General features: G+C 24.4%; 1 protein-coding gene across 1 annotated transcript; it reads left to right on the top strand.

Annotated features, from left to right (window-relative positions):
• The first annotated feature begins 7,959 nt into the window (after nucleotides 1-7,959).
• On the top strand, nucleotides 7,960-22,855 carry LOC129981044 (RING finger and transmembrane domain-containing protein 2-like). The gene is made up of 9 exons (XM_056091657.1): nucleotides 7,960-8,118; nucleotides 10,723-11,222; nucleotides 13,251-13,327; nucleotides 13,429-13,529; nucleotides 16,663-16,816; nucleotides 19,921-20,070; nucleotides 21,510-21,575; nucleotides 21,789-21,890; nucleotides 22,632-22,855. Exons 2-9 carry the CDS (start codon nucleotides 10,724-10,726, stop codon nucleotides 22,761-22,763), a joined length of 1,281 nt encoding a protein of 426 aa, XP_055947632.1. The 5' UTR covers nucleotides 7,960-8,118; nucleotide 10,723; the 3' UTR covers nucleotides 22,764-22,855.
• Nucleotides 22,856-24,445: the final 1,590 nt, after the last annotated feature.

Raw genomic sequence — 24,445 nt, 5'->3', positions numbered from 1 at the left:
CATTTGTTTGGTCTTCTTTAATGCATGTTTTCACAGCCATAAAAATTTAATGGAATAAATTTTATGTAAGAGGAAAAAAGCTGAATTATTTCCACCCACATCATCTATACGATATAGTTGGGTTATTTCTTTATATATCCACTATAATTATTGGAAATACCAGGTTATATATTGTTCAAAACTGCTTACTTATGGTATGCAAAATTATTTGATTATCTAAGAGTATTATCATATAATGAATGAATGCAAGCTTATATCTATATTTATAAATTAGTTTTAAGAATTTTGATCTGTATATATTTTACTTTTGAAGTAACAAGTATGAAGAGTGTCAATCTACTTTATAAAATGGTTTGGTTTTTTAAATTTGGACAGTTTTAAATTAACTATTTATATATAGGCTTCCTAGTCTTTAATAGTAGGTACTTAATTTTTTGTACAATATTTTTTAAAAATATATTTAAAAGTAAATTTATATGTTAAGAACAAAATTGAATGACTGTAGTTCTAATTTCTAAACTATACACATTTATATTTTTTTGTTATAAGTACAAAACTTTATTTGCTTTCATTTAGTTTCCAAAATAATAACTACAAATTAAATTTTTGTAATTAAATAAATTATATTATTTCTGATTTTAAGTAATAGCCTAGAATTTACCTTTAAATAAAATGCCTAAAATTTCTTATAAAAATAACTTTTGTGCATTTCAAACATGCGAATGAGTTTTTACAGAAGACCTTAATCAAATAGAAAAATTTTTAAGGTTTCCTAGGGAAAATTCACATTATAAAAAAAAATGTGATTTTATTTACAATTGAACTTTTATATAGTATTTTATTACAAGAAGTAGTGCAGGTAAATAAGTATGTTCTTATTCAATTTGGCATGCATGGATTTGTAAGTAATAAAATTGATCAAAAGCTTTTTTTCTTCTCAACTCTTTTATTTTCCTTTTAATGATTGCAGGCATGTTTTAGGTTTTATTCATATTCTTCTCGGTATTGAAAATGCAAACAAATATGTATAAATCCACTATTAATATGTATTACCTACTTATAATTATTAATTTTAATGAAATTTAATATTTAATTAGGAATCAGAGCATATACACAATAGGGTTTAAAGCATGTCATTAAGGGCAGCTTTATTAATCCGATATATAGCAATTATGTGCTATGCTAGAATATATATATATAATCTGATTGTAAAAAGAAAATAACTTGTAATTCTACATATAACAAACAAATACCAACATTTAAATATTTGAATACTGTATTTATAAAATATCTTAAGTTTATATGAAATTTCAATGCTTTATTTTATATTAAGTGTTGATATTAAGGTTTGATTTGGGGTAACTCGTTTTAATAGCATTATGTGGACATTTTGTGAATTTTTTAATGATTGATGAGATACTATTCTAATCATGCACATAAGTCTTACCAATACTATTTGAAGGTATTTTTTATCTCGAGGGCATATATTTTAATGAAATAACGATAATTTTCAGATTCACTATATTAAAAGCTTTTTGAATAACTAACTTCGAATCATTAAATACTTTATTAATAAAGTCCTTGATCAACTAATAATAACCAAAAATTACTATAATCTGATATAAGAGTTCTTAAAATTGTGATAACTTATTTATTTTGATTATTATTTTTTATATTTAATCTAATTTTTGAATATTTCATTCATGAAAATTTTAATAAAATATATATATAAGTATAAATTGTCTGGCTTTCAGTCGAACATAAAAAATGAAAAAATTGGATTAATATGAGAAAATTAAACATTTTGAATTAAAACTTTTAATTAGCAGCTCTTTATTTAATACTTGTTCAGAAACTATAGCATAATTATTATGTTTTTTTTTTTCTTTTACATAATCTGATTTTTATAAAAGTTAGATTACATTCATTTTCTAGACTTGCCTTATATATACAGGGTGATCAGTTAAAACTTAAATTCAAAATAGCATCTTGTATATCTGGGGAAGTAACATGTACCTATAGTCAAGTTATTATGCTGAATTTATTGAAATAAATTATGGTCCTTGGCAAATAAAATAAGGAAATTACAAACAATAACTCCGAAAATAAGAGATTGCTTTAAAAAGTCCAAATAAAAAAATATACAATATACTATAATAAAAAATATAGGACACAGTTTCAAGGAATTAATTTTAAAACTGGCAGAGGTATTTACCTTTAAAAGTATTAACTTCTCTTACTTGAAAAATAATTCATTCTAAACTGAAAAATTTGATATAGTTATGTTATAAATATCATAACTATATCATTATAAAATTTTTCTGAATCATGCAATGACTAAGTGAAATGTAAACAATTAAAGTAAAGAAAAATAATAATATTAAAATCTGAAAATTGTTTTTGGGGGTAAAAATTGCCAAAGAATACATTTTTCAATTTTAAACTAATCCTTTTTCAAGTTGCAGAAAGTTTAGAACTTTAATCAGAAATATCCCTGTTATTTTACAGACAATCCATGTAATTTTTTCCTATATTTTTATTATGATATAGTGCTAGACTTTTTTGGCCAAGCTCCTTTATTTTTATAAATTCCTTATTTTGCACTGCACTGCTAGGTGCTCTGTAACCTGTCGCAATAAATTCAGCATATCCACTTTACTATAGATACATGTTACAAATTCTTCCAGTCATGAGATTTGATGTCTCATGTGTTGATAAAATTGAATTAAGATGTATTAAAAACTGCTGCCCTAAGAATTGAAAATGATACTTAAATAAATGTTGTTATGCCGAGATTTTTTATATATTGTCATGAAATAGCTTTAAAATATATCATTATTATGTTACTTTTTTAATGGTGAATTTGATAAATTAAAATTTGATTAAATTTATTAACTAAATTATAAGTAACATTGGTCCAAGTTGATGAAAATAAAAAAGAGAAACTTATTAAAATGCTTGCATTAAGAATAATGAAAGTTTATTTCTTAGTAAAAAGGTATATTTGAGTGCAGTTATCTAGCATTTCATTATATATGATCTTAGTTTTGAATTAATTAAAATTCTTTAATCAAAAACCATAATTGTTTCTACTTTTGTGTTCTAAACAAATTTTAGAGAGGCGTTTTGCAGCTTCATCGAAATTAGGCTGACAATTTGAGCCCTTAACTTCATAATGCTGGCAATTTTATGCTAGTTTTATCATACTAGTAGATAAAATATGCTAAAGTGGTGATGAATCCATTTTAATGCTCTATTTTAAAGATACACTTTGGCGTTTAGTTATATGACTTAAAATCTCTCACAAAAGGTTTCTTTACCAATTATTCAACATCAGAATTCCCTATTTATATTAGAGAAGCAAAACACTACTTACTGTAAATGACTCTTCATTTGTCATTAGAACCTAGCATAATATTATTGACAGCTAGTGTTTCTTTTATATTTCATTTGAATTATAAATATTTTTTTTTATCTACTAAAAAAAATTCTTGATTTTTTTTTTTTTTACTAGATTTATATGTACTATTCAACAGTTGTAAAAAAAATGTTCTGCCATTTTAATAAAATTAAAATTTGTAAACTTAAAAGAAGGATTAAGATAAATTTTTTAATTAAATTTTGAAGGCAAATGCAGAATTCTGCTCTTTTTTTATAAATTGTGAAAAGGAGGGTTTCATTAAAAAAGTAAATTTTAATTAAGTTAAACTGCATTCAAAAGAAAATTGATAAAATAATAGTTTCTATGTTCTATGCCAAGGTTTTCTTTTTTAAACGTTATTTTCTTAAAAATCATATTTAGTTATCATTTAATTTTATATTTATACAGCAACAAGTTTGGCAAAAAAAAAAAAAAAATGTCGTGAGTAATTGTGACTGTTATAGAATATGCTTACATTCAAAGATTCCTTTAGAGCTGAAGTTGTTTCTGAGTTAATTTTAAGTAATTGAATGCAATCAATGATATTTATTTTCAAAAATTATCAATTTAGTGTTTTTAATTTGATTTTTTGCCACGGTCAAAGAAATAGGAAAAAAAAAAAGAGTCTTTTATATTATACAGAGAATTATATTGTGCTCAGATTTCATTTAGTTGAAATATGAAAACAATATTGATCATTTAATATGCATTCTCCCTCTCCCCCCCCCTCCCCAAAAAAAACCATCAAAAAATTAGTTTTAATTTCAAGAAAGAGATTTGAAATTTGTTCTCCATCAGGAAAATGTCATTTCTTTTAATTTTAGCTTTATTACAATCTGTTTTGTGATTGAAAATATGAAGCTTATTATAATCTGAATTAATTAATTGTATTATTTAAAATTTCACAAATTATTTAAAAAATTAAAATTATTAAAATTGTTTTATAAAACATAATAAAATTTTAATTTACCGCTAAAAATTAAATTTCAAAAAATCTTTAGTTTTATTATTTATAATTAATCAGAGTCTACTATAAGCAGTTTGATGTTCTGAATTATAATATTTTGAGAACTTCAAAAATATGTTCATGAATTATATATATATATATATATATATATATATATATATATATATATATATATATATATATATATATATATAAATTTTAAAATGTAATGATAGAAAAAAATATTTATTTTGTGATTGTTATTTTAATATTTCATACAAGAGGATGATGAATAATTTTGCAGGTTTGTGAAACTATAAAAAAATAATTCCTTGATACTATATAAATATTAATATCAGATTATTACCAAAGGCAATGATTTCTTCAATATTAATATTATTTTAATTTCAATGTTTTTAATATGATTTTTGATGCTCAAATATAATTAGAATAAAGTTCATTAATGAAGATAATTTTAGTGGATGCTACATAACAGCTTAGAAAGATCTATTTATTTAAAGTTTAACTATTGATTATTTTTTTATTAATACATTGAATGATATATTAAGAAATAATATTAGAATGCAAATATTTTATAAATATGTGTTAATTAAGCTAGACAACCATGGAAAAAATATTTATGATTATATATAGTTCCTAGTAGTTGGATAATTTGCTAAACCATTGAACTAAAAGATATGGTTAAATTATATATAAATTAACAGTTGATTAAAATTCTACAATCAAAAGTCTAATTAGTTATTTTAAATATTATAAAGCAAGAAGTAAATAGGCTCATATTGTGGTATTTGCTTGCAGAACCTTTTCAGATAAGTGAAATAGAAAAAAGGGTTAAAGATATAATATTAAAATAATTGCAAAAGGGGAAATCAAGAAAAATCATTGTTTTGACAAATTATCATTCTGTGTAATAATGATGAAATGTAACAATAATAGGTACTTTGATGTTATTTAATATCAATTCAAATACTTGAATTGCATTAACAAATGTCATTTAATCATATTGACTGTGGAAACTAATTGAAAAGCACTTTTATTACATATTTACTTATTCTTAATATTTAATGATAAATTTGAATGTAATCGCCCTACAGTCAGACAAAAGTTTATAAAAGCTCGATAAATTAAAAGGAGAACAGCATGCTCAGATAATAAAAGAAACCATTGCATTTATAGATTTTTAAGATATGTTGTTTCTATATAATGTAAAAACGAAGAAAAAGAAGATGAAGAAAAAAGAAAAAAAGATGAAGGGGAAAAAAAAATTGAAAAGTTGATTAACCTTATAAAATATATAAATCTTTAAAAAAATTGCATTTTTTAAAACTTTTATTTTATTTACTCTTACTTTACTTTACTTTTACTTACAGTGAAAAGAAAGAAAGAAAAAGAAAAAAAATGTGAGCATGAGATCATCAGTTACAACCAATATTTATAATATACAATTAGTTTATAATTCAAACCTGCATTTAAAAATTGAAAACAATTTTATTTATTCTCTATATTTTTTGTAAAGATTAATTATAACTAATTTAAATCCATAATTAATTAATTGACAATAAAGAGTTTAGAGTCTTACCTTTTTAATTCTTGGATTATGTGGTAAAAAAAGGAAAAGAAAATTTATTAGATGATTATTAACATATGTAAAGAAAGAGTGTTGTGAAAATTGTTTACTGTAACTTATATATTTGTTGTTTTAAATTATGTTGTTTAATATTTAAAAAATGTTGAAAAAATACTTCTGCTCAAGAATTATAAAAATCGTCTTAGGTTTTAAAAAATGCAAATTTTGCACACATTTTCACTTTATTTTTTTAATAACAACTCTAAAAGTTATTTATGATCATAGATAATTTCATCAATCTTCTTTATATGAATTACAATTGATATAATTGTAATTCATATAAAGCAGAAAATACTAGTAGTAATAAGATACTAGTAAATTACATTATTAGTATTGTAATTTAGTAGTAATACTGCTTTGCTAACAGATCTTTTATTTATTAACAGAATTGGATTATCTGCAGAAAATTCAGTTCATTTACTTTTATTTAAAGGAATTATAGTTATTTTCCCAACATATGGTTTAGGGTTTTTTAAAAATTATGATTTCTTTTCTTCCTTTTTCTGATTAGAAATGTTTAAAATATATAATGAATAAATTTTAATTTAATTCATATAAAACAGAATTTTAAAATTGTTTCTGAATATAATTTTCTTAACATAATAATGATTCTAGATAGGCATATGATGCAAAAGTCACACAAATGGAAACATGATTTATAAGTTGTAGAGTAACACATGGCAGATTGTTGAGACCCGAGTGATCATATATGGATGTAATTACTATTTAGGTTGTAGGTGCTTGCTAATAATGATTTTTTTTCTGATTAAAAAGTGGTGAATATTTTAACTTTTGGAATGTATTAATGCAAACAATAGTGGCGTAATCAGATAATTGACGCCTGGGACAAGCCATAATTTTTCACCCTCAGTCATCATTAGTAATTTATTAGAAGGCAATAATGACTCCCCCCCCCCAGTGCATGGTATTATTTTTTCGCCCTTTCATAACTGTTAACTAAAAAAATTGACACAAATGCAGTTATCTTTTGTCATACATATACTTCCTCATGCTCAGCCAATTTCCTTTCCATAAAAGGTTTTTTTTAAATTTTAATAAATTTATAAAAAAATATATTTATAGCAATACTTTTCGGAGTTTTAGTAACAACATTTATTCATATGCACTTTATAATGGTATTGTTGATTTTGTGAGTGCAAGCTATCAATAAAATGACGTAGCGACCAAGAAGCAAGGAACGGTGTACATGCCCTAGGCGCAACATTTAATATGTCGTCAAGAGAACAAAACTGCAGTGTGTTTATGCCAATACATACGAGAAGAGAAAAAGTATCACCCTTCTTCTGGTGTTATTTACCAAAGTAAACTACTAACGCAACAGGTTCGGAATAAACAGGCCTCAGGCACTTCGGATTGTCATGCCATTTTATCGCTGCTATGTATTTTAGAGCTTATTTCCAAAATATAAACATAATAAATCAAAACATTGCTCTTTGATGTTGCGGACTAAAAGTCAGATTTCCTTTAAATCTTTTATAATTAAGGTTTAGTTACAGTTTAAATCTTCATAACCCGGCATTACGGATGGGGGGGATCGTTTTCAAAATTAAGAAGTGGCGTTGTCGTAATTTAGATATTTCTCCTCATACTATTTTATGTAGGATGCTTCTGAAAATTTTCTTTCATAGAATTAAAATTTTGTTGTAATTGTTACTTCTTTTAGTTGGAAAAGATATCTGGAACATCTTCTAAAGCTCGTACAATGCAAACCTATTAAAAAAATTACATTTTTTATAGTGTTCTTTTGAAAACGAAACTGGATATATAATCAAAGATTTTGATCCAGTGTTAAATGCATCTTTCTACTTTAATGTGAAGCTCCAAAAGAAATTATTATTATATGCAAAGTTCTTTCCATTTGTTATTCTTTTACAAAGACGACTTTATTTATAGAAATTGAAATAGATTAGATAAGCTTGAAGGTGGATGTTTCGCAAGCACAGAAACTGGCGCTTTGATTGTCATGACGTCACTTCACTATTGCTGCCTCGAAGATGAATATCGTTGCGACGCTCTGCCTGGGACCGAAACATTTGTTATTGTTTTAAGCATGGATCGATATTTCTAGCAAATGTGACAAAGGTAAAGTTTATATTTTCTCATTTGCTTCGAGTCTGACGATTTAAGATGCTTAATAAGTGAGCATTCAAGGAAAAATAACCTATACAGTCAGATGACGATTGTATGAGTTTCCCTCTTTTTTTTATGTTTATACAGTAGAAACAATTTCTATACGATGGTGAAATTTTGATCTCATATTTCACTTTTTTCAAAGTATTTTGTTCTGTAGGAAAAGATTTAGAACTGTGATGGAATCCAGAGCGCATTTATCATAAAAATCATCCAACCTTTTACACTTTATAGCATCAGTCAAAGAGAAATGAACGAAGAAAGTGAGCTTAAAAATCTATATGCTTCACGTAACTTCTTTCTCAATCATATACTTTGCCCGAACTACGAATTTCCGTGCAAATGATGTGCTTATATAGAAGTTTAAAAGTAGCATTTCTTTAGTTAAAAATTGAGCAGTTGAAAAATTTTCAATGAAATTGTCTTTAAAAAATTTAGTAAGATTTCTGAATTCTCTTTGCATAAATACATCATGAAAAAATGTATAACTAAATCATTCTTAGTTTTTATTCTTCATTATAAAATTTTGTCTGATAATGCAGCAAATGGTGTCTAATACCTTTCATCATATGAAGATTCTTTATATGTATATGTCTATACAATTCATTTAAAAAAATGCATCTACATTTTGAAATTTGATTGAGAGAGGATGTTTTAAAACAGCTATGGGTTTATGTAATTGATAAGAAATTTTTTTAAGAGAAATAATTATATTTTTATCAATTACACTAAATTATTTAAAATTTTTAAATTGATAATAGCTAAGGATAGAAATAGATTTTTAATAGCTATTATATTTATATGTAATTATGTATCTTTATAAGTATATAAACTGATGTTTTAAAAATTATATTTTACTCTGAGTTTTAACTTCTTTTCATAATTCTCAACATTTCTGAAGTTGGTAACTTAAAAGTTTCTTTTTTTATTTGATTAACTGTAGAAGTATTTTTTTTATAGCTTCTGATCAGATAAGTGAAAAGAAAATAATTATTTTTAACCATTATCTTGCAATTACTGCTAAATTATATTTTCAAATTTCTTTTAAGTTATGATCTGTATAGATGATGTGCTGGCAGAATATTTACCTATGTTTACAAATGGATGCCACTGTTATCTCATTTAATAACTAAGATTTCGATTGCCATATAGAACATATCTGTCTCTACTCTAGTCTCATAGTTGGTGGCTTTATTGCCCTGTTATATTTAGCCCTCTAATTTGTGACTGGTAGATTGATTGAAATAAGGAAAGGCAAGAATAATAAATCGGATTGGATAAATGGACAGAAAAAAAAGATTTTTTTTTTCTGTCCATAAAAATCTCCATTGTAAGAAGATTTTTTATAGATAATTTCTAATATATATATATTCAAGCAATATATGATTTAGACTTGCTACCAAAATATACATAAATTTGTAGAAACATTCAAATATTTATCACATCTGAGAATTATTATTTCCTGAAGTATTTTCTGTGAGTAGGTAAATAATGTAGATTCTATATTCATGACAAAAAATCATGGCTGCAAGAAATTAAGAATGGTCAAATAATATTAAATTATCCCTGTAATATACTTTTTCCATAAAGGTTGAAATTTTCATATCTTTGGTATATGTGTTTATTTCTAAAATGGTGAATATGGCTCCTGAAATATTTCCCATTCTTTGAAAGAAATGATTGTATTAGAAAAAGGAAATTTGGAAAATGATTTTATTATATTTTAGTTTTCAAGATCTCAAATGGCTATAACGTTCTACATGAATTAATAATTTTTATTTTGATATGCTGACCTAATGGCTGCTGTTAAAATGTTTATTTTTTCCCCCCTCATATTTATCTGATACGTGTATTTGGTTATTGAAACCCTCTTGGATATAAATGTTTCAAATGAGTGATCAGATTTTGAAGAATTTTTTTCATCTGTAAATATTAAAAGTTATATATATCCAATATGTTCAAAACAAACTTCTTTTTCTGCAATAACATTTTTCTGAATAAAAACTGATGTAATGAAATGGTAATTAATTGAAATTGATTCATCATTTCATTAGAGAATGTATTAAAATTTTTTTTAACATACTCTTTTATTCTTAAAAATACTTCTAAATCAATTTAAGAAGTAAGATTCTTTATAATAACTTAATAATACATCATTGAAACTTTTATTTTGAATTTCATTTCCTGGTATAAAATTTTTACTATTTAATTATCACAGTAATTAAAATACCTTTACATCATATTTTATATTTTTAATTCATGGAATAAAGGTTGGAGTGTTTAAAATAAAAAGAAGATGACAATTCTTTATTATTTACCAACTATTTTAAATGGTTATTTTTTATGGTTATAAAAAATTATAATGCAATTTATAGAAATTAAAAATTATATATGGAAATATCCAAGAAAGAAAATTTTTTATTTTAGTTTTCAGATAAAAAACAAATTTGTTTTATCCCAAACATGTAATAATTTAAAAAATTATTTATCATTTCTACTTTAATTTGTATGTGATTAAGAACTGATTAATATAATTTATTTATTTTGCATCCCTAGGATGGCAGAAAACAATAGACCAACTCGTCTAAATAGACCACGTATTCCTTGGTCAATACAACAGATTCAGGAAAATTCGCAACAATTTGCATCAACTGCAACACAGCATATTCATGATCTTCATGATTATGTTTTACAAGGATTAAGCCCGTTAATTACGACAACTGTACGTTCTGGACAGAGTTCCCCTACAAGAACACCTTGGTTTGAAAATTCAGAAACTATTCATACGCAGCCAAGAAATGCACCTGTATATGCTGTTCAACCACAAGCTAATTTCGTAATTGATATTGATGCCTCTCAAGACAATAATGCTTCACCCAATGTAAATTCTATACCAACTACACCAGATCCTATTGATGCTAATCAAGGGGATCCTGAGCAAGGAGCTGCTGTTTTGAGAAATTCACCTGAATTACAAGCCCTTTTTGCATTTGCCGAAAAATATGTTCCATTTCTTCTAATTTTGTTACTAAAGTTGGTTTTTGATCACAGAATAGGCAAGTACTCCTTTGCATTATTTGCTGTAGAATTGAACTTATAATAGCTATTATCAAGTATAATTGCTATGTAAAATATTGCATTTTTACTATTGCAACTATTAACAAAATATTTGAAAATATTCTAAATGAAGAAATTTTTTTCTGTAAAATTGGTACTAAAAAAATATTAATATTGCTTGGATTGGTGAATTTGACTTTGTTTCTTCTAATAGAAGGATATCAAGTTTAATTAGCTTTTATTTTTAAGCTTTATTTTTATGTCAATTATATTTTAATTATTAGTAATTATTGACTAATGTAATTATGCCTAAATTTTTATCTTAAAACTGAGTTTTAAATTCAGTAATCAAATTTTATTAAAATCATACAGCATCAAACTTAAGTTTAATTACTTTTAAGTTTAATTACTAACAAAATTTCCATATCTGAAATTGATTGATTATGCTGGTTGCTTATTTTAGATATTAAAGAAAGTAAGCACTCAGTCAAAACCTCTTTAAGTTATATTTTTATGCTATATGATATGGTATTTTAAGGTAAAAAATAAATGGCATAATTAACTGATTCATTTTCTTTTGTTCTAGTAAGTAATAAAGTGAAACTGAATTAAAACAATTTATTTTTTAAGGAGTTACAATTTTTTCAAAACAATTATATGATAAACAATTTTCTTAACAGAGTAATGTTTTTTTATATTCTTTATCTTACCACTCATAAAATGCAGCTTGTTTGTAATTAGGGCCTTTTTTTTTCCCCCTTCCTATTTCATTTTGTCAATGCTTCCAGAGCCTTGATTTAAATATTATCAATATAATACAAAACTCTGCTTTATTAAAGTGAAGAAATTGTTGTAAATTAAAAGAGAACGTGGGATAACAAATACTACTATAAACTAAAACTTTTTATAAATCAGTAAAGGATTAATATTGACTTAAAATTTACAAATGAATAATAACCAATTTTAATTTTTCTGAGCATGTAGAAATAGTTTTTCTATTTTTATGAATTAAATGTTAATATGAATGTACAAACATTGATTTACTATAATTTTATATTTTTAGTATGATTACACGAAATTATGTATTAGTTTGATGTGATATAAATAACAGATCTTAGTGATTTATTATATTAATTTGTTATTATCAATAATTACTAGTAATCATTATTAATTACTTTGTTTTAATAAATAATAGCCTATTAATTAAAATGACTGCAATTATATGTATAATTTGTTTCTTAAAGTTATTATAGTGTCATAAAGACGGTTATGTGCTGTGGTTTTATAAAATTAAATAATTTCAAGAAATCAATTGTAAATGAATTTTTATTTATGTCAATAAATTGTTTTAATTTAGTTTATTTTGTAGATGAATATGAAACAAGAAAAATATGATGCAGTATCCATTATCAAGGAATTAAATGTTAAATAATAATATTCAAATATACTTAAAAGAAGATTAAACAGAAAAGTGTGAAGTATTTTTAATTTTAAAAATAGAGAATTTGTTGAGTGTTTGTAAAGCAAACCAAATTTGATTTGTTTCTTGTGGTATCAAAATTTGAGGGGAAAAAAATATAACAAAAATTACTGATAGCTTAGTGGTTTCACAATGTTCTTTATAGATTTCATTTAATCCTTAGTTATAATATAATAATTTTAGTTTATAGAATTTTATTAAGATGAAGTTATTTAGAATTTTTCTCTCGTTTACATAACTATTAGCTTTATACTTGTTATAATAAAAATTATAAATATTTTGTTGCCATTTTATGTAACTAATATATAGTAAAATGTTAGTTTGTCATAGATGATATTTACCTTTTATTATAAGAGAAAATATTTTTTTATTTAATCCAGCAATAATATAAAATTAAAATTAGTAATTATAAAGAAAAGCCATAGTATAAAAGATATTTCAATTTTTAATATTGTTTACTGTAGATTCATTTTTGAAATACAGAATGCTTGTGAAGATTAATCCTGCTTTTGTTGTTTTTATAATCCATTGAACATTTGTTTTTCAGGTATTCTTGTGAACTTGGGCTTGTTTATTACTTTTTGTCATGCCAATGCAGTCATTAAAAGAGAAGTTTCTAAACAGGTAGATTATTTCTTAATTGAGTAATACTTTACAAATGTTTTAATTATATTTTTGAAACTGCTTCTCTTTATAATTTTAAAGCTCTTTCTTCTGTATTTCAGGGTAAACGTCGAATAAGGAATTTGCTCTTGATTTGTCTAAATCTTGTAACCTCTATATTTGTTATTTACACTCTACTTGCAGACCATAGTTTAGCATATGCGTAAGTAATTATTGCTACATTTGTTTTAATTTCTTTTTTTGTTGCTAAAAATATATTGGTTACATTTTTCAATATTTAGGTGTCTTTTGGAGTAAATTTGGATTTCTAAAAAAAAAAAAAAAAAAAAAAAATCCTTTTAACATGTATTTTTTTTAAAAAAAGAAGCTAATAAAGCAAGCTTACTGAAACTTAGGTTTTGCTCATGTTTAATTTGTAATTAAACATAAATTTATTAAATTTAATGTAATAAAGTCAATTTTTTTCTTCTAACATTGTACGGAGGATTGTAAGTGTTCAAAAGAGATGATGTTTTTAAAATTGGATTTAAATTCTAAGTAAGGAGTGTTATTTTAAAATATGAAAAATTGAAAGGTTTAAAAACTAATTTTGTAGAGGGCATTTTTACAAATAATATTAACTTCTCAAGCTATGATTCAATATTTTAAAGAATGTTTAGTGTCCACTAAATAAATTTATATACTGTTTCCTTTTATGATATAATACAAATGAAGAAGGCTTTGATTCTGAACAGTATTATGTAAATAGTTTCTTGTTACAATCTTGTAAATCTTATCTCAGTTCATATATATTAAATGCATTTAAAAAAGTTCAGCTCAATTTAAGCAAACAGAATAATGTAGTTTGTATAGTTGGCATCTTTATGGGAATTTTGACATATGCATTGTTCAAAAGTTTTATCAGCTAACTTGCTTTATCATTGTTTATCACAATGATGTGAAATTTATCAGCAGTTCCCTTAGAAATATTTATTAATAATAAGATATATAAAGTAAACTTTATATAATAGTTCTTTATATGAATATAATTTGGATTGTTTTTATTATTTGAACAAGTTATAAAATTTTTATGTAATAATATATCAACATTTAATAAGCAAAATGTTTAATATTTATTAAAAAGCAATACATTTTTTGTTTTCTTCTATAATCAATTAATAATTATTTCTTTCTTTTAATAATATTTTTCTTTTATTAATTTCCTTTTCTATTTCTTTTATTAATAATAAAATATTATCAGAACTTGTCAACTTGCATTTATTTAGTAATATTGTTCTTGTTTCTGATGTTTGTTTATTTTTGATATATAAATTGCTCTAATTTACTATTGGTTTTTGAAAATATTGAACAATTTATATCAGCATTTAAGATTTTGTTAGAAATTTGTCATAATATTATTACTTTCATATTTTTTGGAAGTGAGTGATATTCTTAATGCTATACTATATAAATCAAATGTTATTAATTAATTTCAAAGAATTTAATTAAAATATAATTAAAAATTAATGAAAATTAAATTCAAAAGGAATTAATTAAAAATCCATAAATATTGCCGCACAATAAGAATTATTATTTCAGATATTCTCTTTTTTGAAAACATTTCATTTTTAATCATTACTGTTATCAATGTTACTCTCATAATTCTTGCATATGATCTGACATTCTTAACTTAATCATTAAAATAAGAAATAATTTAAGTATAGTTAGAATACAGTATTTATTAAATCAATTTTTTAAAAAATCTGGGTTCTTAATTTGATTTTAAGAATATTATTTGAAATTTAGGTGGAATTGAAATTATTTTGATTATTGAAGTGATATTTTTCTAATTCATTTAAATCAAAGAATGCTTTATTAATATCTCTCAATTATTAAATAATTTTTGTTTGGTGCCAATGTCTTTAGCAGCAATTAAAATTGAAATTTTAAATACATTTTTCATTTCAAAATGAGCTTCTTCTTGTTTGCAAACAAGTATTTTAAAATAAAGCAAGCTATTATACTCCATATGATAATAGCAGACACAATTTAAATTTACAATAGCACATTAGTTTTGAAAGTTGGATGCAGGAGACAATAAACTAATTTTAAATCTGCTGAATAAGCAGTGGAAGGATTATGTAAATAATTTCAATAATGTAACTTTAAACATTTTTTAGCATTCATCTTTAGGGGGATTGAAAAAAAAAACTGGTATGGTTATGTGATTATTAGAATAATTTTTTCTAGATAATTCATCATGAATTTCAAGATGGACAATATATGGCATGGTCAGTAATGAATACATGAAGTAAAGTGACTGTTTTATTTAGTCAAGTTTCATTACTCCCATTGGCATAATATGAAAGTTATAAATAAGGAAAGGGGCCAAAATGTCCATTTAAATAAATGTATGCTATATCATAAAAAAAATGCAGGAGCAAGTATCGTGAAGTAATCTGTAAAATTGATGGGGATATTTATGATTAAAATGATGAAATTTTCAAATTTGAAAAAGGGTTGGTCATAAAATTAATGAATGTATTCTCCAATATTATTATACATCTTTTCCAAGTTCAGCAATGGCAAAGTGAACTTTATGCAATGAAGAAAGGAAACAAAAACGATAAAAAAAATGTACTTGTGGGCAAAAAATACCCAGGATTATATTTAATTTTAGATGAATCCATTTTCAACTCATGGAAAGTTCATAATTTTAATGACAAATATCTCTGAAATTTTACAGATAATTACATGAAATTTTTCCCTGTGATTTTATTATGGTACAATATACATTTTTTTTAACTGGACTTTTTAGCTATCACATTTATTTTTGCAACTTCCTTATTTTGCTGTTTGGGCCTCTGTAACCTCTTAATAAATGTAACATAGTCACTTTATGTACACAATAATTCCCTGATTATACTAGGCATTTTGAATTTAAAGGGCTTAAAAAGATTTTACCAATCACTCTGTTTATAAATATGAGTAGAAATGTTTTTTATTCATAATTTTTTAACTTTTAATCTGGATAAATGTTTAAGAGAACACTTTGATTTAAAAGTATTAAAACTTTTGAAATTAAATTGACTTAAAGTTAATGTATTTCTTTTAGAATAAATGAATTTTATCTGCAATGGATATTATTTTAATTTATTAAAAATACATGATAAATTTAGTAAAATGATTGAATTTTCTTAAAAGTTTTAGTTATATTACTTTAATGAGGTTTCATGTCCTTAAGAATAAACAAGTTATTTTAAAAAAAGTTTTGTATTTTATCCATGTTTTTTGTATTTGTGATGATCCCTCTCGTATGATATATGTTAACTTTAAAATGTCTATCTGTTTTTCAGGTTAATCTGTGTACCTCCTTATTCAGCTCCAATTGATTTTTGGGAAGTATTATGGATTGTATCAGTTACTGACTTCGTTTTACGTTTAATAACCATTCTAGTAAAGATTGCTGTCTTGGCATTACCTGCAAAATTGATACCATGTCAGAAAAAAGTAAGTATCTAAAATCTGAGACTTAACTCGCAGAACTCTTTTGGTGAATTTTTGATTAAGCTATAAAACTCATCTAAAATTTATCATTGCTTTATCAGTTCAAAGCTCATCCTTGTTTTGAAAGTGTAAATTTTAAGTGGTTTTATTTTTCAATATACACATTGTTTTGTACACAAATTAAAAATTCTGTTTTTAATTGGCATTTTTTAATGTTGGTATAGGTAAGAAAGGTAGAAAAAGAAAAACCAAGGGTCCCCCCCCTTTTTTTTATTTCTTTATTTGCTTTTTGTCAAAATATGTACTGAATGGGCATTGCTTATGCAGCAAACGAACAAAATCTGTTTATAAGATTTGATTGACTAAGCAATCTTAAGTTGTGTTAATTTCTGATTTCTGGTTAAAGGTTAAGGTGGCATTTTAAAACAAGTACAAATTAACTTATTTTTCTTTTGGCTTGATCAATTTTAGATGTATACCAAATGTTTATGCAGAAACATTTTAAAATGAAATTCACTATATTGCAAGATTCAAGATATATTTATTACTAATTGCCTCAACCGACCAGGTGGTTCACCTGACATATTGGTTATATTTAATTTCAGATAAATCATTTAGATATCATTTCATGTCCATTGATTCTGCTGATTGTCTGACAGTAAAACCATGCTATTTTAAGTGTCTTACCTATATTCCGTTTACTAGGATGTTACATCACCTTCTCACTCTGGTCATCAACACCAAAATTCGTGATGATTCTCTTGGGATCATCACATGATACCAGATTGCTGTGCTCTCTCACCATATAATTAAGTGCTTCTGCTTGTATTAAGTAATTCTAAATACATTAATTATTAAAAATTTAAATTATTTTTAATTTTATGAACTGTTAAAATTATTATTATTTTTTTTAATCAATTCCTCACCCATGGAAGAAAAAACTTAAAGTAGAATTATTTCCTCTTATGATTCCAAATTTTTTTTATTCACATAAATTTCTGGTTAGTAATTCCTTTAATCTTTCTTATGGATACAAAAGGTTTTTTCAAAAACAATTTTTTTTTTTTTTTTTTTTTTTTTTTAAATCATGACAGGATTTTATGTATTTTCCACTTGAATCCCCTACCCCCACCCCTGCAGAGCCATGTTGAACAAAAAGAACTGAGTAATAACATAGTTTCCACAACTATGCTCCTATGATTCAAAAACTTTGCTTTGTGCACAAAACCCTCTTGTATCTTTTTCTTTCATTCTGACTGGATCTTATGAATACTTCTTCAGTACTTTTATATGGCCCAATTTCTTGTTTTTGATGATTTTGATTTATCATTGGAAATCTCTAGATTTAAACTTTTTTTTATATTATCCAAAAAAAGAAAAAGGCCATATCTAAGACTTTAACAGGGCAAGTAAGTAAACAGTCTGAATGTGCAAGATGTTGCCAAATGATGGTTAACAAATTCGACTTGATTTTGTGTAAACATAAGCTTTATATTTATATATATATATATATATATATATATATATATATATATATATATATAGAGAGAGAGAGAGAGAGAGAGAGAGAGAGAGATTATGTGCATGAACTTTTTTTTAATGATGGTAGTCACATAACATCATGGCATTATTATTAACATAAATATTCAGTTCATCTATCTTCTAAATGTCATAATATTGTAATCACTTTTATTTATCTTGTGAACTTCCACAGATTCCTTTTACTTTCAACAATGAAAAAAAATCATGCTGTTAAATATTTAGTTAATTAAATTAAAAATGGTTAAAATTTTGGGGCAATAATGTAATCCATTGTTGGAAAATAGGCAGAAATAATATATATAATTACCAAAATTCACTAAAAATTCTCATGATAAGTAAATTACTATCTATAAAAAGACATTTTTTTTTAATTTTGAAGTAATGTAAAATTAATTTTTGTGTAGTAGTATTTTCAGAAGTTATCACAGAAAAATACCAAAATTCAGCTTAACCCTTTAAAGGGCCATTTTTTTCTAGACATATTATGTTAAAATATTTTAGGCTTGAAATTAGAATAAGAAAAGGGATTCATTTAGCTTATTAGATAAAATTAATTTGATTAATTAATTAATTTGCTTAATTAATAATTAAGTATCAAATCAAGACACATCATCTTGTGCAAAATAAAGAACTAAAACATCTAAGTTTCTGTCTTTCTAAAAAAAAATTTCAGAACTTATGCCAACCTACATAAATTCATACAAAGATTGATGAATTTGGTGGGAAACATACTTCCCATGGCCCTAGAAAGGGTTAATTGTAATTAACATTAAAAAAAAAATGTTTCAAAGTGCACATTTCTATCATCCAGTGCATATGTATGAAAATATGCTAGCTGTGGGTCAAACAGTTTGATTTTGAGTGCCACTACACTCAAATATATATTCATCTTTATTATTATTAGAGATTAATTGGCCAGTTTTGGAAACCATTAGGTTTGTTGTAAACATTGGTTTTGTTTGATTTCAATAAAATTGCTTGTGCATGATTTTTTTTATTCATTTTTCTTTCAAAAAATATTTTCAAATATTATATTGTAATAGACATTGAAACCTTGTTATTAAATTGACTTAGATTTATTCTGTTTATTATGTAGTTCATGAAAATTGTTAATTGAATCGGCATTAACACATATATGATCATTTTTAATAATGCAAATAAACTTTTTAATTAGTGTATCTTTTTAATTCTAAATCTTTTTTTTAAACCTGTGAATTTATTTTTGTATTCTTCATGTAACTTGCTGAGATATTAAACAGAATATTTATGTAGCTTTCAACATTAAGAGTAAATCATATGAATGAATGTTCGATGGAGCAATAAAAATGTGTGAATTACATTGCAAGGAAAAAAAGAAGGAAAATAAGGGGGGGGGGCTGTTATTGAATGATGCAAAAACATTTTTGTAACTTAACTCTGAAGAGCACATTCCCATCCACCAAATGTCTTGGCCAAAAGAGCATTAGCACACATACATATATTCTTCTTTATTAACAGAAATTAATGTTTATTTAATTATTTTCTGAAGCAAGAGTATTTATATATGTTAATTTTCATTCTTTTAGGGCAAATTTTATTTATTCATTGAACGTTCATCTCAGTTTTATCGTACTATCACTCCAATGCAACATTGGCTGTATTTTTTCTCCGAGTCTTATTCTGGCCCAAGCAAAGTATTTGGTGTTATACTTTCAGCTGCTTATTTAATATTTAAGGTAAGATTTTTTCCCCTTTTATTTATTTATTGTTTACATGTTGGTAATGTGTCACTATTCTGTTATTTTTTTAATTATATACGATTGGCTTTATATAAAATAGTAATTTTTGTACTCTGATGTTAGTCATTTCTAAAAAGGTTTTGATTGCAATGTTTAAAATCTAATTATCTTAAGTTTCTGAATTTCTATGTGACTGAATAAAGTCTTATTTTGGAAATAAGAAATTAAAATATTATTACATCACTACTGCAATCACAATTAATATTGTAATTCTGCTGAATATTTTTGTTATTAAATTTTTTGATTATAGTAATGTTTAATTTTAAAATTAGTTGACATCTAGGATTAAAATCTTCTCGTGTATAATATTTTTAATGTAAAAACTACTTTTGTATAAAAGATTAATATGTATAATATAACAATAGTATATATTTATTATGTACAAAATCATTTTACCATCTTCTTTTAATTAAAATTATAACATCAATTGAACCAGATGCTTTTTAGAAAGTTCCATTGGCCATATTTCCCCCTAAGTTATTATTAATTATGTTAATATTACAAATTTTGTTCACAAATGCACTACATTTTATGAATAAAGGCATCACTATAATGATTATATTGCAATATACACAGATGGACCAAAAACATCTAATAGTGTTTCATTTGCTGTTGTTTTCCCAAACACAGTCTTTTCGTTTAAAATCCATCCTTCCTGTTTAGTTTTCACAGTGGAGATAGATAACTGCTGTTTTATTTGCCTTAGAAAAAATATCCAACAATTTACATGAAAAAGTATATAATTTACACTGATTCATTAAGTGTTTTTAAGATTTATAACCTTTTTAATGGACTTTCTTGTCGTGAATTTGCTATTTTTCTATGTTGGGTGCCTTGGTAAGTATTGGGGACAACGAGAAGGCATACAGTGCCACCAATATATATATATATATATAGCTAAAATTGCTTTTATTTATATTAAGAGGTTCTTAAATTTATTATTTTGCCTTAAGTCTTTAGATAAATTATCTTGGAATATAACAATGATCTAAATATAAAAATAAATATTTAATTTTTTTATCTGTTTTTATTTATTAACTTTATTAATATTATATTTATTTTGTATGAAATTAATTATAATTTAAATATTTTAAAGTTTGAGCTAATAACCAAAACTTTGTTGGGAAATGTAATGAAACTAACTGTACATTGATAATTTCAATTAATGAAGATTATACTTACATTACTTTAAGCAAATTATAATTTATGTACAATGCATTTTCAAATAATACAGGCAAAGCAAATAAGTCTGTTGTTTTATTATGTACTAATTTGCAATTTTAAATTGTTGACTTTTAATATCTTAAATGTTAGTAAAATTATAAGGCATTATAAGCAAGAATGCTTTTGACTGAAATTACTTTATTTGTTTTTAGGTCAAAAGTCTTTTCAAAAAATTCAAACTATGGAAAAAGACTCTTATTCAAGTTATTCAAAGCAAAGTAAGTTGGTTTGATATGTTTTTATTTTTGCTGAGTAGAAAATAAATAGACTCGGTAATGTAAGTAACAAGAAGTTCCTTAAATTTTATATTAGTCATATTTTTCATTTATCTAAGAGATAAAAAGAAAAAAATAATTATAATTTCTATTGATTATTGTATTCTTCAAATTTGAAGTAAATAACATTTTAACTTTTGTTGTGTGGTGTTCTAGACTTATGGTGTCACTCCTTCAACTAATCAAATCAAGGAAGCTGGTGATGCTTGCCCGATTTGTCAAGATGATTACAAATCTCCTTCAATGCTCCAGTGCAAAGTAAGTGAATCATTTATGAGATAGTTAGTAGGTTTTACTATGTGTATTGGCAAAAATAATTAATGTTATGATGTAAATTGACTTGTACTAATCTGACAACTAATTTTAATAATTCAGTGCAAACATTGTCTTTGTTTATTTACAAGAAATAATTTTTTTTATAAATGGATATAAAAATGAACAAAATGGATCAGCATAATACAAGCTATATATTTTACTGTTTAATCTTAAAACCAAGATTTCCGGTAAAAAAAAAATCTCTAAATTAAAATTTACTTAATAATAATAATAATGTATTTTAGAATGTCCTTTAGAAACTTAGGTTGAATTGATGAATCATTGCATAAACCATGAATGTAAATGATTTTATCTCAAAAAATGCAATCTTTTATTATTTTTTTTCATTGTTGTTATTATTCAATGAAAAATTAGGGGGATTGAATGTTCAAAAATTTAAAATTAGCTACTTCATTAAATTACTGCTTTAAAAAATTAGTTTAAATAAAAGGGAAAAAAACTGTATTATATTATAGTATTGAATGAATTAAAAATTTAAATAAACAAAAACCTATTAAGAAATCAACTTCTTTTACAGCACTTTATTGTGAGGTTGCAAATAATCATTTTCATGTTGTTCTTTAATTTGAAAAAGCAAACATGCTTTTTAAAACGGCATTTTCTTTTCTTTGCAAACAATATAAAGGTTATAAAATTATTGATTGAGCTTTGATTCTTTTACAGCATATCTTTTGTGAAGAATGTGTTGCACTGTGGTTTGATCGTGAACGTACTTGTCCTATTTGCCGAGCTCAGATTGCAGACGACCCAACTTGGCGAGATGGATCCACTACCCTGCTGCACCAAATATTTTAAATGTTTCTCCCAGTGTCCCTGTGAAATGAATATTGTGTACATATTTGTTACTTTTTTGAAGTCTAATAAATGTATTTTTGAGCTTCTTTGTATATTACAGAATATTGCTTTTATTCATGGTAGGGTTTTCATACTTAGAAACTGATAATGATTTAACTTAGTTCAAATTTTTTAATCCACTTAAGAAAATAATGTCTGCTGTATGTGCATTTTTTTTCTTTGCATTACAATCAAAAATAATATCGTTTATAACTTTTTTTAAATCATTAATAAATTTGTCTGTGATAAATATTTTGTATGCTGGAATTAAGTTGAAAATAAAAATTTAATTTAAAAAAAGGTAAAATTTACTTTTTGTATTTTTAATATTTAGTTTGCTTTTAGACAGTTATGTACCTATTGTTAATTGTTTGATATTCATTTTAATAACAAGTGCACAGATAATTAAAATCAAGTTAAAATTCCTATTGCACTTAATTTTGGATATCTAAATTTTCAGTAATTTAGTAGAATGGAAACTGCTAATTGAACATATTAATTAGAAATCCAAGAATTTTCATATATCATATTGTTTAAATGGGCCAATTTTCCTTATACCATTTAGTTTCTTTTAAATTAATACTTCAAGAAACTATTGTTATTGTTAAGCATAATTATAAACAAAAACACATTCATAAATTTCCCCATACTATCTTTTAGTATCAGATACCCAAGCCCATCAGAAAGCATCTCCCCTAGATCACTGAATTCAATTTTATTTGAAATGGATATTGCAAGTGAATAAAAGTCACACTTCATTCAAAATAAAAATATTTTCTCTGTTTATATTATAGCTAAAAGTGACCCTATCTGAAAATGTAGGGCAAAATAGATTTTAAAAATAATTAAAATAACCAGTAACTGAGGAAATCAGAAATAAAACATCAAATTGTTATTTGTTGAGAAATTTATAATATACATATAATAAATAACAATGAATATAATATTAGAACATTTTTTCTGGCATCAACTTCATATTGTTTTGAAGTTGTTCATGAAAAAGTTCATCACTGAATAACCTGATTAAATAAGAATGATAGCAGTGGGTATGCAAAGCTTTTTTATACTGAAATATTTAATTTCCACAGAGCATCGCAAATTCTCCAATATTAACTTTTATTCAAACAACTTAACTGATAAGCTTCAGCCTGTAGAAAACAATTATTGGATATAATCAAATACATGTTCTATATTAGGCTGCCTTGCATTCATACATTAAAGAACTCTTGAGTCAAAAGATAAGGAATGGTACATTTTTCAAGATCTTGAGAAAAATAATGCATTCTTTCAAAGCAATTTTTGATACATCCATCTGCAATTATACTAGCCAGAATAGCTAATGCTGTTTGTAATTTGTTTATAATTTGGCTGGATAAGTTATAAAATATTTTCAGCTCATAACTGTTATTCTTTTGTATGAAAAATACTTATTTTGAGTGTTTTACCAGAGGCAATTTTCTAGAATCTAAAAGCAATTCTCTGAAATCATCTATATTGATAGAGTTCCCACAAATATTCTAGGAATAATAGAAACATGGGCCACACAATCAAATAGAGAATATTAAAATAATAACCCAATCCATTCACTAATGAAGAAAAAAATCGTTTTCATTTTCTTTCAGTTAGTAAGCATGTATCAATTA

This window comes from Argiope bruennichi, chromosome 8 (genome assembly GCF_947563725.1).
Source record: "Argiope bruennichi chromosome 8, qqArgBrue1.1, whole genome shotgun sequence".
In the NCBI taxonomy this organism is placed as follows: Eukaryota; Metazoa; Arthropoda; class Arachnida; order Araneae; family Araneidae; genus Argiope; species Argiope bruennichi.
This window is presented reverse-complemented; position numbering and strand designations above follow the sequence as displayed.